Source organism: Bubalus bubalis, chromosome 1, assembly GCF_019923935.1.
Source record: "Bubalus bubalis isolate 160015118507 breed Murrah chromosome 1, NDDB_SH_1, whole genome shotgun sequence".
NCBI lineage: Eukaryota > Metazoa > Chordata > Mammalia > Artiodactyla > Bovidae > Bubalus > Bubalus bubalis.
The window spans coordinates 14,248,645-14,260,703 of record NC_059157.1 but is presented as its reverse complement, the minus strand read 5'-3'; the positions used below and the strand labels follow the sequence as shown (position 1 = coordinate 14,260,703).

General features: G+C 41.3%; 1 protein-coding gene and 1 long non-coding RNA gene across 11 annotated transcripts in view; one reads left to right on the top strand and one right to left on the bottom strand.

Moving 5' to 3' along the window:
- The window catches only part of UNC5D (unc-5 netrin receptor D), a 627,582-nt gene that overhangs the window by 553,023 nt on the left and 62,500 nt on the right, over nucleotides 1–12,059 (top strand). For all 9 annotated transcript variants that reach the window (XM_044933531.1, XM_044933431.1, XM_044933503.1 and 6 more), the window contains one exon: nucleotides 6,291–6,375. In XM_044933531.1, coding sequence (XP_044789466.1) covers nucleotides 6,291–6,375 — 85 coding nt within the window. The remainder of the gene's footprint in view (nucleotides 1–6,290; nucleotides 6,376–12,059) is intronic.
- The window catches only part of LOC123330977, a 28,375-nt gene that overhangs the window by 11,451 nt on the left and 4,865 nt on the right, over nucleotides 1–12,059 (bottom strand). For both annotated transcript variants that reach the window (XR_006547366.1, XR_006547377.2), the window contains exon 2: nucleotides 9,654–9,793. This is a non-coding gene — a long non-coding RNA (uncharacterized LOC123330977). The remainder of the gene's footprint in view (nucleotides 1–9,653; nucleotides 9,794–12,059) is intronic.

The window sequence follows — 12,059 nt, the reverse complement described above, 5'->3', positions numbered from 1 at the left end:
CATGATGATGTCCCGTAAGGTCCATTTTTAAGATCTTGACTCTTCCGGTGTCAGAGTGAACACCACCATAGCTCTGGAAGTTGGCTTGATTTACACAGCAAGCCAGAAGCAGCGCTGACATTACACTTTGCCGTCTGCGTCTCAGCATGGACCCTACACTCCATCAGATGCCGTTAGGGCTGACAGCCATGCTGGCTCAGAAGTTTTGGGTGGTCCCTAGAGTTTAAGCCCCTTGAAATATATTTCCTAGAACATGATCAGGAAGCACTGAAAACATTCTTTGATATGACTGCCAAATACCGTGTTTATAGTGAAGCATGGTTTACAGACAAGTTGATAGATGAGTGAAATGACACCCAAACTTCCTCAGTAACTGACCTGATGAATACAGTCAGCGTCCATCACCCTTGCTATCATGTTGCTTTATGATGAGCAGTAATGAGGGATCCTTTTGGGGTTGCTCTTTTGAATTCAAGCTCGGATCCTTGGCTATGTAGTTCAAGACTGCCTACGAGTGTTTTCTTCCTTTTGGTTGGAAGATTTTCATGTTGTTTTGACGTGTACAGCCCAGATAACTTCGACTCTACCTATGCATTAGTCTTCAGAGCTGCCATCTAAGATGTGGGATGGAGGAAGAGAGCAATCCCCAACACCACCCACCCCGCCCCACTATCTGAGCAACGAGATTTAGGGAGTGCTCTAAATCGTCGCTGTCAGCTGAGAGGAAAGGGAAAATGCCAGATCTGCCATTGTTGTTAAAGATCTGGATAGCATTAAGCTGGGACCAGCAGGGCCTTAGCAGATTTCTCTGTAGGGTAGAACAAACCCACCTAAAATATCAAGCATTTTATCTTGTACAGTGAATTCTATCGTAAGACTAGTCAGATGCTACTGTTCTACTGCCTGACCTTCTAAGTAGATTAGTGACTTGTGCCTGCCGTTTGTTCCAAGTTGATGATTGGTTTTCCTATATCCTTTGGTTCATTAAAAACTTAATTTCAGGGAAACAGCCCTCCAATGAAGACCCAATAATGATGTTGTATTCTAAATTTCCAATTCTCTAAATCTTCCTCGATGAGTAGGCCGTGGTAAGAATCTTTTTTCACATATGTAGGATGCCCTCCTCCTGGTGAGATATGACGGATAGGACGTCCATGTGTAAGGAGCAGGTGGCCATATTTACCAGGTACCCTTCTTGTTGTTTACTTCCGTGGTGGCTCAGACATTAAGGAGTCTGCCTGCAATGTGGGAGACCCAGGTTCGATCCCTGGATTGGGAAGATCCCCTGGAGAAGGAGATGGTTACCCACTCCAGTACTAGTGCCTGGAAAAATCCCATGGATGGAGGAGACTGGCAGGCAACAGTCCATGGGCTTGTGAAGAGTCGCACACGACTGAGCGGCTTCACTTCTTGTTTAGTTGATGAGTCATGTCCGACTCTTTCGCGACCCCTTAGAAAAAGAATCTGTAATTGGAAACGTGGGATCTAGAAAAGGAAAAGATGCAGAACCGGCCCTTTTGAAGAGAAGAGTATGTGTATATATCAGAATTATGAATTTGCGTGTTGAGTTTTTGTACCTTTATATTATTTCCACTTTCTTACCTAGTGGCTGGCACTTAGGCAGCTCTCAATAGTTACTAGTTGAATAGATTGGTCCCATCCTCATCTGTGTGTGTGTAAGAAGGGAGTGCCAGGATCCATCCATTTATCACCTATATTTGTTCAATGTTCATCACAGAACATGAAATGAAATCACGACGACAGACTTTTTTCTTGCTTCCCTTCTGACTTGAGAAGCATTTAGGTTGACAACCCAAAGTTCCAGTAGCATTATCTATGATTCCCAAACAACTCTGTGAAGGGGCGTTTTCAGAGCTCTGCACGAGAAGCCCTAGACCAGACTGAAGCTGTTCATTGGGAATGAATTTGAGAAAAAATAAGTGCAGGGAATTGAAACATATGCTCTGTTATTTGCAGAACATAAATGTAAAATATGCCCTGGGGAGCTAAAGTATAAAGAAGAGAGGCTCGGAAATTAAATTGTTCTCATGCTATCCATCCCAAATTACTGTGGGGTGCCTGGCAGTGGTTTGTGAGAAAGGTTGGCAGCAATCCCCACACTCTAAAAATCATTTATTATGCAAAATAGGAACCAAAAAACTCAGGTGGTTCTGTTGTCCTATCCAATAAAAGGCTCTCAGGATAGGTGGAGTTTGGGGGAGAGTATATCCTTTAATCAGAAATAACTTGTAGGACTTGTTGGATACATCTTTAGGGGACCACAAGTGTGAAGAGTTCCTACAGAGCCTTCATTCTTCGTAAAATATAATTTGCCACCAGCACCATCAGCTCCCACGACCTTTGCCTCTGGTGTTAGACTATCTTCAGTTTCCACGTACAATTTAGATAATTAAGTGGGGGACGAAAGTATGTTTAAAGGATCATCATACAACTTCTGATTGAAGGAAAGATGGGATCGTTTAAAACTCCAGTGATCCTACACATTCAGGTTGAATTGCTGTGTATTATGAATAATGTTTCAATCTACACACAAGGAATTAAGCTGACTTGAAAGGAATGCGATATGATCTGCTCTGCAAACAGCCCTTTCTCAAAAGTCCACACGCATATTTATTCTGACTGTCAGGCCCTGATGATCTGCAGAAGACTGCATGTCTCAAAGCCTGGCTGTTTTTTATTTTTATTTTTTTTTTAATTTTTACTGAAAGTTTTCAATCCTGTTCATTCATTCATATATTCATGATTTATTTTCTGAGAGCTTACTCTCTGCCAGGCATTGGGCCACGCATTACAGATGTAATAAACCCTTCGCTTCAGTTCAGTTCAGTCACTCAGTCGTGTCCGACTCTTTGTGACCCCATGAATCGCAGCACGCCAGGCCTCCCTGTCCATCACCAACTCCCGGAGTTTACTCAGACTCACATCCATTGAGTTAGTGATGCCATCCAGCCATCTCATCCTCTGCCGTCCCCTTCTCCTCCTGCCCCCAATCCGTCCCAGCATCAGAGTCTTTTCCAATGAGTCAACTCTTTGCATGAGGTGGCCAAAGTACTGGAGTTTCAGCTTTAGCATCATTCCTTCCAAAGAAATCCCAGGGCTGATCTCCTTTAGGATGGACTGGTTGGATCTCCTTGCAGTCCAGGGGACTCTCAAGAGTCTTCTCCAACACCACAGTTCAAAAGCATCAATTCTTCGGCACTCAGCCTTCTTCACAGTCCAACTCTCACATCCATACGTGACCACAGGAAAAACCATAGCCTTAACTAAACGGACCTTTGTTGGCAAAGTAATGTCTCTGCTTTTGAATATGCTATCTAGGTTGGTTATAACTTTCCTTCCAAGGAGTAAGCATCTTTTAATTTCATGGCTGCAGTCACCATCCGCAGTGATTTTGGAGTGCTTTTTTTAAAAAAAACACACTGTATGATATTATTTGAAAATTTAGAAAAGACAAACTAATCAACATGTCAGAAAGCAAATAAATGATCGTCTGGGTTGGTGATCGAACTGACTACTGAAGGGTGCGAGGGGGCTTTCTGTGGCAGTGGAATATTCTATCTTGACTGTGATGGTAACATGAGCGTATACACTTGCCCCAAAACGCGTTAATTTTTATAACTTAAGCATGTGAATTATACCTCAATCAGGGAATAGAGAAAAATGTGAAATGGGAGCACAACAGAACTCTTTTGGGTTAATTGCTCAGATGGCATTATTTCTTATGGTGGCACTCTGTGCTCTATCTCTAAATAAGGTCTAAATGTCTCTTATTATCATAGTCTAAAACAGAGGCAACAGAGAGAAGTGTGATGGCAAACAAACAATACAGAATGTCCAGGGTTGACATTTGCACACGCTGAATATCACACGTATAATTTCTGCTCCCCAGCAGGGAAGGATGTAATGGAGCCCACTTCATTTGGCAGCTACATTTAAGGAAGGATGGGCAATTAAAGGAGAAAACTGATCAGAGGCCACTGAGTATGGCAATTACTGTTCTCCTACTGTTGACATTAGGGTCTGGAATATAAATAGATACCCTAGCTGAAAAGCTGTGAGCAAGATTTAAATGGGCCTCATTTTTAGTGAAAGACACTGATGATAACTAGCGTGTTACTGAATAATGTTCGTAAATGTGAACCACACAACTTGTTTTGCCATGAGTCTTCCATTCCTCGATCCTGTAGCAGTGAACAGGAACACGGAAGGATATCAGTAAAGTCTGCCATCTCTAGATGTAAATTTATCAGCAGCAGCCTGAAAGCTTCCTGTGTAATTACATTAGCTCTAATGAAAGGAGAAAAGGTGAGTGCTGCATTATTCAAAGGATACCCTGAGATTTTACTTTGTCAAGATCTTAACTGTGTCTCGATTTCATTTCTTTTTATAAGCAAGAAGCTACATTAAAGAGACTCTCTGCCCTCTTTAGACTCTTCCCTTTTGGCCAAACTGAAATAGTAACTTCATAGCATTCAGGAGAAAAGAGAGGAATTTCCCAGAGTGGTATGAGGTGCCTTCCTGTGCCCACCCCACCTGAGTTTTCTTTCAATTTGACATTGATATGAATACAGCTAAGTTACCTTTAGCCTTAATCTTTTCTAGCGTCTGTTTGGAAATACGGAGCCAAATAGTAGCTACACAGCATCTTCAGTTCCTAAGCTTATTCACAAGTTTTCCCTCCTTCAGTTCTCTTGACAAAACACACTCCTCCATCAGTCACCTCCCTAAACTGACTTTAAGATGCACCCTTTAGAAGACAGTTACACACCAGGCTCCAGCAAAAATGTTAAATGTCTCACTCATCATCCTAGATACCTTTTCAAGAAATGAGTGGATAGAAAGAAACAGAGAAATACCTTTTAAATTTTAGAGCTGACTAACTGATACACGAAGAATTGATGCTTTTGAACTGTGGTGTTGGAGAAGACTCTTGAGAGTCCCTTGGGCTGCAAGGAGATCCCACCAGTCCATCCTAAAGGAGACCAGTCCCGGGTGTTCTTTGTAAGGACTGATGTTGAAGCTGAAATTCCAGTACTTTGGCCACCTCATGCGAAGAGCTGACTCATTGGAAAAGACCCTGATGCTGGGAGGGATTGGGGGCAGGAGGAGAAGGGGACGACAGAGGATGAGATGGCTGGATGGCATCACCGACTCGATGGATGTGAGTTTGAGTGAACTCTGGGAGTTGGTGATGGGCAGGGAGACCTGGCGTGCTGCGGTTCATGGGGTCACAAAGAGTCGGACACGACTGAGTGACTGAACTGAACTGATACACTGAAATTCTTAGTCTCAGATACGTATGATAGTGCTGGGTGTCAGGATACCTAATTTTATAAGAGACTTTTTACAATGCCAGGAAGGCTTTAATTTTTGAAATTTCTATTTATTGACATATAGTTGACTTACAGGGTTCGTGTTAAGTTCTGCTGAACAGCAAAGTGATTCCTTTGTGTGTATGTGTGTGTATATATACACACACACACACACACACACATTCTTTTTCATTATGGCTTAGCCCAGCATATTGAAGGTAGTTCCCTGTTCTATACAGTAGGACCTTGTTACTTATCCATTCTATATACAATAGTTTGCATTTGTTAATCCCAAATCGTCCTTCCCTGCCCCATTCCCCCTTAGCACCTGCAAGTCTGTCCTCTATGTCTGTAAATCTGTCTTTTGTGCCATGTATTAGCTTCCATGTATAAGTGATATCATATGTTTCTCTTTCTCTCACTTTTATTGGTAATCTCTAGGTCATATTGCTGCAAATGCCACTATTTCATTTTTTATGGCTAATATTCTAGGGTGTGTATACACACACACATCTTCTTTATCCATTCATCTATTGATGGGCACTTGGGTTGTTTCCATGTCTTGGCTGTTGTAAATAGTGCTGCTGAGAACATAGGAGTGCAGGTATCTTTTTGAATTACAGTTTTCTCTGGACATATGCCCGGGAGTGAGATTGCTAGATTTTATTATAACTCTCTTTTTAATTTTCTGAGGCACCTCCATACTATTGTCCATAATAGCTGTACCGATTTACATTAGGAAAACTTTAAGTAAAAATCTGAGTATACACTTGAATGATATGCCCTTCTATATGTCACTAAAGGAAACAATATCTTGTTATTATTTTGCACTTTGTGAAACTCCTATAAATTGCTGTGAGGTGGTCCATCTTTGAGAGCATCTGTAAGTTATTCAGCTGAGGTGCTTCTGGATAACTGGAGAATCTACAAATAACTTCTTGGCTTTTTCTGTTTCAGGGGTGAGTTTACTGATACCACATGGCGCCATCCCAGAGGAGAATTCCTGGGAAATTTACATGTCCATCAACCAAGGTGAATCCAGGTAAGAGACAGAGAAGGATGGCATATTAATGAGATCTTAAGTATGAAGTGGAACTTCTGCAGAAAATCTGAAGTTATTAAGATAATGTGACATAGAGGTATGTGAGTGAGAGTGTAAGCTACTTGGACTGTAAAGAGGAAAAAAGCAATTGCAAACTTGTTGGCTTTCCATTTGTAGACTGCTAACCCAAGTCACCAACATCTAGATAGCAGACACCGAAACCAGTATATCAGTAGCTGTGCTAAGTCACTTCAGTCGTGTCCGACTCTTTTGTGATTCCATGGACTGTAGCCCACCAGGCTCCTCTGTCCATGGGATTCTCCAGGCAAGAACACTGGAGTGGGTTGCTATTGCCTCCTCCCAGGGATCTAACCCGTGTCTCTAAGGTCTCCTGCACTGGCAGGCAGGTTCTTTACCAATAACACCACCATCAGTAGGGTCTGTCCACAAAGAGTCACTGTCTCACAGAAGCCTCCTCTCAAAAGAAAAACATATCCTCCTGGGGGTACTCTTTGGTTTTACACATTATGAAAAATGCAGAGAATAACTGCCTTGTGACCTTTTAGTATCAACAGAACACCTGCCCTATAGCCGAGAGACAATTTCTTAAGCAATTTTTCTCAAAGAAAAAAATAGTCTACACTTCAGTAGCTTTCAGATCTGACAAATTTCAGCAGCATTAAATTCAATTACATGAACAAATACAAATCTTGCCTCATACTTTTTTAATGAAAGTAGCTGGTTATTTTCCTAGTGCAACTATGGTATTTGTAGAAATGTTGCCTTCCTCCACCTAAGATAAACCAAACTCCTCTTTAGAAAGCAATTTCTCTTATCAGCTAGATCTGTATACCTCTGGCATTTTCAGTCATAATATCTTGGTTGGTTTAGAATAGATTTTGTTGTTAGCAAAAAAAAAAAAAAAAAATACACACACACATGAAAGACAAACAGAGAAAGAGATGGTTTGAACAGACTTTGATAGCTATCTCCATAATAGGATTTGTTAGTATCCAGTGGTTTTCACTTTCTGCTCTATGGGATTTGAGAAAAATGGGAGAAAAGGCTCTGCTAGCTGGCTGTTGGGGAGGAATTGCTTGTAAGCTATGTTGGGCTCTTGTGTTATCTGCTCAGTTCTGTAGACTGATGTCCTTTAGTTGGGCACCTGAAAACATTCCAGTGTTGAAGTATCTGCACTTGGCAAAAGGGAAACCAAGAAGCAGAAGTTTTATTCAAAAATCTCAACTAAGCAGACCTAAGAACAGACTTCTCTGGAATAGTTACCTTGTTTTTGTCTCTCTGGATGGATTTATTGAAGCAACTCTACCTGTTCAAAATTGAAGTCATGGTCAATTACACATAAGTGTCTAAATGCATCATCCTTCAAAAATCAGGTTTGAGGCAGAATCCAGGCAACCTTGCCTGAAAATCATGGCCTCTTGCAAACCCTCCTCCACTCTGCATCCTGTTCCCTTTGTGGTAATGAGTCCACAGAGCCTGTGTTCAGCTCTTTCTTCACAAACCCATCCCTACTTTCTTCTACCACATTATGCGAAAACCAGCCCAGGAGTCTTTCACAAATTCAAAGGCACCTAATGTACAACTCACCCCAATCCTCACCTCTTAGACCCTTCTTCTTAGGAGGGAAGGGCTAGATTGTGTCCAAAGACATCAAACATGCAAGGACTTAAATAGAAAGGCTCAAAAATGGGAGAGCTAGCTCTTGAGATATCCTGAAGTGGAAAAAATACATAAAAATTTGCCAGAGCCCAAAGGCTTTGAAAGACAAATTTGGCCTCCTGGGATCACACCCTGCTAAGCTTTGCAAGTTTCAGGTTTATCAGTTTGCTTTATCCATCTGTAGCTAAGGTGTAAGTTCATTGCTGCCTTTCAGGAAGTTGGACAGAAATAGGAACAACGTCCAAAACTTCCTATCTAGGAGGTGAGCATGTAACAGAGGATGGAGTAAAATTATAGGAAGCACACATTTCTATTTGCCAAAACCTTCCCAGCTGTTCCTGCCTCTCATGGAAATGACTGCTCACTAAACTGCAGCCCACTTACCTTCCTTGGCTGTTCTCGCTCCTTTTTAAGGAGCTCCAAACTACATACTGAAAAATAACACTAAAAATAGTAAATGCCTTTTAGTTACTCTTTTTTTAAAGCTCAGGTCAATTTTTTCCATGCTTGCTAGAGGGCTGCTCAGATCTGAGTTCTGCTTTTAATCCTGTGATTAATCAGACCACTGATGTACCTATTTAGTGTCTTCTCTTTTCTTTGTGATATCACTTGAAAACCCATTTTCATCTTATGCCATCTGTCATTCTGAACTTGAGCTCAGATTAAGACCCATTTCCGCAAAGTTCGTAAAGCTGGAACACCGCTGCTCTGACTTTTAGTTCAGAGGTGTGAGCGTTGGATTTTTCCGACTGCCCATCACTCCATACACAGCAAATTTCAGTGGGATCTCCCCAACACCATCTTGATTCTGTGTTTGAAGGCTGTTCCCTTCTCCTATTGATGATACATTTCTGTTACTCTTTCCTGAGTTACATCCCTGGTGTAGCAGGGTGATGACTTTGTGGAACTGTAACGGATAGCGCAGATGCCCAGGGATATAGCTGTGTGGAGTGAACCACAGACTCAGAACAAACCCCTATACTCAGGTAGTCTCAGATACATATACTTAACATTTTGGTAAGTTTCAAGTAAGGTTGTTCTTTGTCTGAAGTGTGGTTGTTCTTTGTCTGAATTGAATGTGCCCTCTCTCTCTTAGAACATCCTACTTGCATACCTGGGAAATTTCCAAGAGGAGATTGTATTGAATTAGCCAAAAATTTCACTCAGATGTGACAGAAAATCCAAACAAAGTTTCTGACCAACCCAATACTTCCTGTTAGATAGAATGATGTCACTTTCCTTCCTCAATGTTCCTGCTTTGTCTGTACTCTCAGACTTGAGACACCATCCTAATGAAGCTTTTCTAACCTCTTCTATCAGTCTGGACCTTTGGTTGGTCATAATGCTGTGGAAATAAACTCTGCTGACTTTGTGCGCATATAGGTACACATTAGTTTGCTAGAAGGAGACCTTGCATCCTCGGAAAAGTACTTACCTCTGTCTCAGTATAACTTGCAAGGTGCTCTCACATGCGTTTAAGTCATTTAATCTCCCCAGTAACAAAAAGAGAGTTTTGTACAGATTTTGCGATGAGCAAAAAGATATAAAAAATGAAGTTTCCAAGAAAGGAAGCTGCTTTGCAAGGATGTATTACTTACCAGCTGAGCTGGGATTTGACTTCAGGATATCTGACTCCAATTCCATGGCTCATGGACTAAAGGATGCCACCTCTCCTTGACATCAGAGACTTGAACAGCTTTCTGACCTTGAGTTACAAGGCTTAGCCCCTGGAATTGCTCTGTAAGAGAAGCAGACAGGATCAAGTTGAACATTCCTTAGACATCTACGGTGGTAAATTGCTGTTGTTACATTATAGCTGAGGGAAGAAAGGCTGGAAACAGGTGTCACATCAGTGCTGAAACTTAGCGGACATGATGTTCAGAGACTTTTGAGTTCGGTGGCTAAGAGTGTGAGCTCAGGCATCCGAGCCCTGGGTTCAGACTCACTGCTTTTATTCATGAGACTGTGGATAAGTTAATGAAACTCTTTGACTGTGGGTATAGAGTGGGTACTTAACTTATTAGGGATATTTATAGGATTGTATGATATATACAGTGATATTACAATCTTAAAGATGATAAAATAAGAAATCCTAATTAATACATTGTATTCGATAAAGTATTTTACCTATTAATACTGTAGAAAGGTATATGTCCTTTAATCTTCTCATCCATCCTGTATGGTAAACAATAATTATTCTTCTAATTTTGTAGATTTGAAAATTAAGACCAAGAAAACAGTACATTTGCTTCGGATGGCAGCAGGACTGGGCACCAAAACAAAAGTTTTTGACTAATAATGTATTTTTAGACTGTGTCCCACTTTAAGGCATATTATTCTTGAGTCTGGTAAGACGTGTTTGGTTGAGACACAGGGCTTATGCCTAACAATGGAAATACCATAAAACATACAGAGAGGGGTCCAGATTTGGGAAAGACAATGGTAACGTGATTATTCAATGTGGAATTATGGTGCAATAGAGAATTTCACAGAGAGCAGTGGGAAAATGGAGGAGACCTTAAGTCTATTCTAAGGATGGATTTACAGAGGGGGTAGAAGGGAAGGTGGATAAAAGATCAGTAGCACTTAGCCAGACAAAGAACAGTGTAAGGGTTATAAAACCCAGTGATTTCTAGCTCCAAGATAAATTTTCCAGTATTTCTATACAGTAGAAGGTAGGAAGGGGGTGGTTAAGAGTAAATAAATCCAGGCTTTATTATTATTATTATTCAGGTATAGTTGCTTTAGAGTGTTGCTTTCTGCTGTATGACGAAATGAATCAGCCATATGAATATAACTTCTGGGACCTCCCTCCATCCCCCATCCCACCCCTCTAGGTCATCTGGGAGCACCAAGCTGAGCTCCCTGTGCTACACAGCGGCTTCCCCCCAGCTGTTTTATACAGAGTTGTGTAGATCTGTCAGGCCTAATCTCCTAGTTCATTTCACACCTCTTCCCCTCCTACCAGTGTCCACACATCCCTTCTCTACATCTCTATTCCTGCCCTGCAAATAGTTCACCATTCTTTCTAAATTCCACATATATGTGTAAATACATGATATTTCTGTGTCTGACTTATTTCACTCTGTGTAACAGTCTCTAGGTCCATCCACATCTCTACAGATGCCCAGTTGGGTTGCCTTTCATGGCTGAGTAATATTCTATTGTATATATGTACCTCATCTTCTTTATCCATTTCTCTTTCAGTGGATATCTAGGTTGCTTCCAAGTCCTAGCCATGGTAAATAGTGCTGAAATGAACACTGGGGTGCATGTCTTTGTGAATTATGGTTTTCTCAGGGTATATGCTGGAGAAGAAAATGACAGCCCACTCCAGTGTTCTTGCCTGGAGAATCCCCTGGACAGAGGAGTCTGGAAGCCTGTAGTCAATGGGGTCGCAAGAGTTGACATGACTTAGTGACTAAACCACCACCACAAGGTGTATGCCCAGTAGTGGGATTGCTGGGTCATAGGGTAGTTCTGTTGTTTTTTAAGGAACCTCCATACTGTTCAGGTGTACAGCCAAGTAATTCAGGTTTGTTTTTTTTTTCAGATTCTTTTCCATTATAGGTTACAAGGTATTGAATATAATTCCATGTGCTATATAATAAATCCTTGTCATTTATCTATTAATCCCAAGTTCCTAATTTCTCTCTCCCCCTGACTTTCCCTTTTGGTAACCATAAATTTGTTTTCTGTGTCTATGAGTCTTTTCACAGATTATTTGCATTATTTTAGATTGCACATATAAGTAATATAATATTTATTTTTATCTGACTTCCTTCCCTGGCTCAGTCTCTTGTGGGGTTACTGCTCCTTTCTCCTGGTGCACACAAGGCTTTGTTTGTGCCCTCCCAGAGTCTGTTTTCCCAGACTTTCCTGTGGAAGTTCTGTAATCAAATCCCACTGGCCTTCAAAGTCAAATTCCCTGGGGGTTCTCAGTACCTTTGCTGGATTCTCAGGTTTGGAAATCTGTTGTGGGCCCTAGAACTTTTGCAACAGTG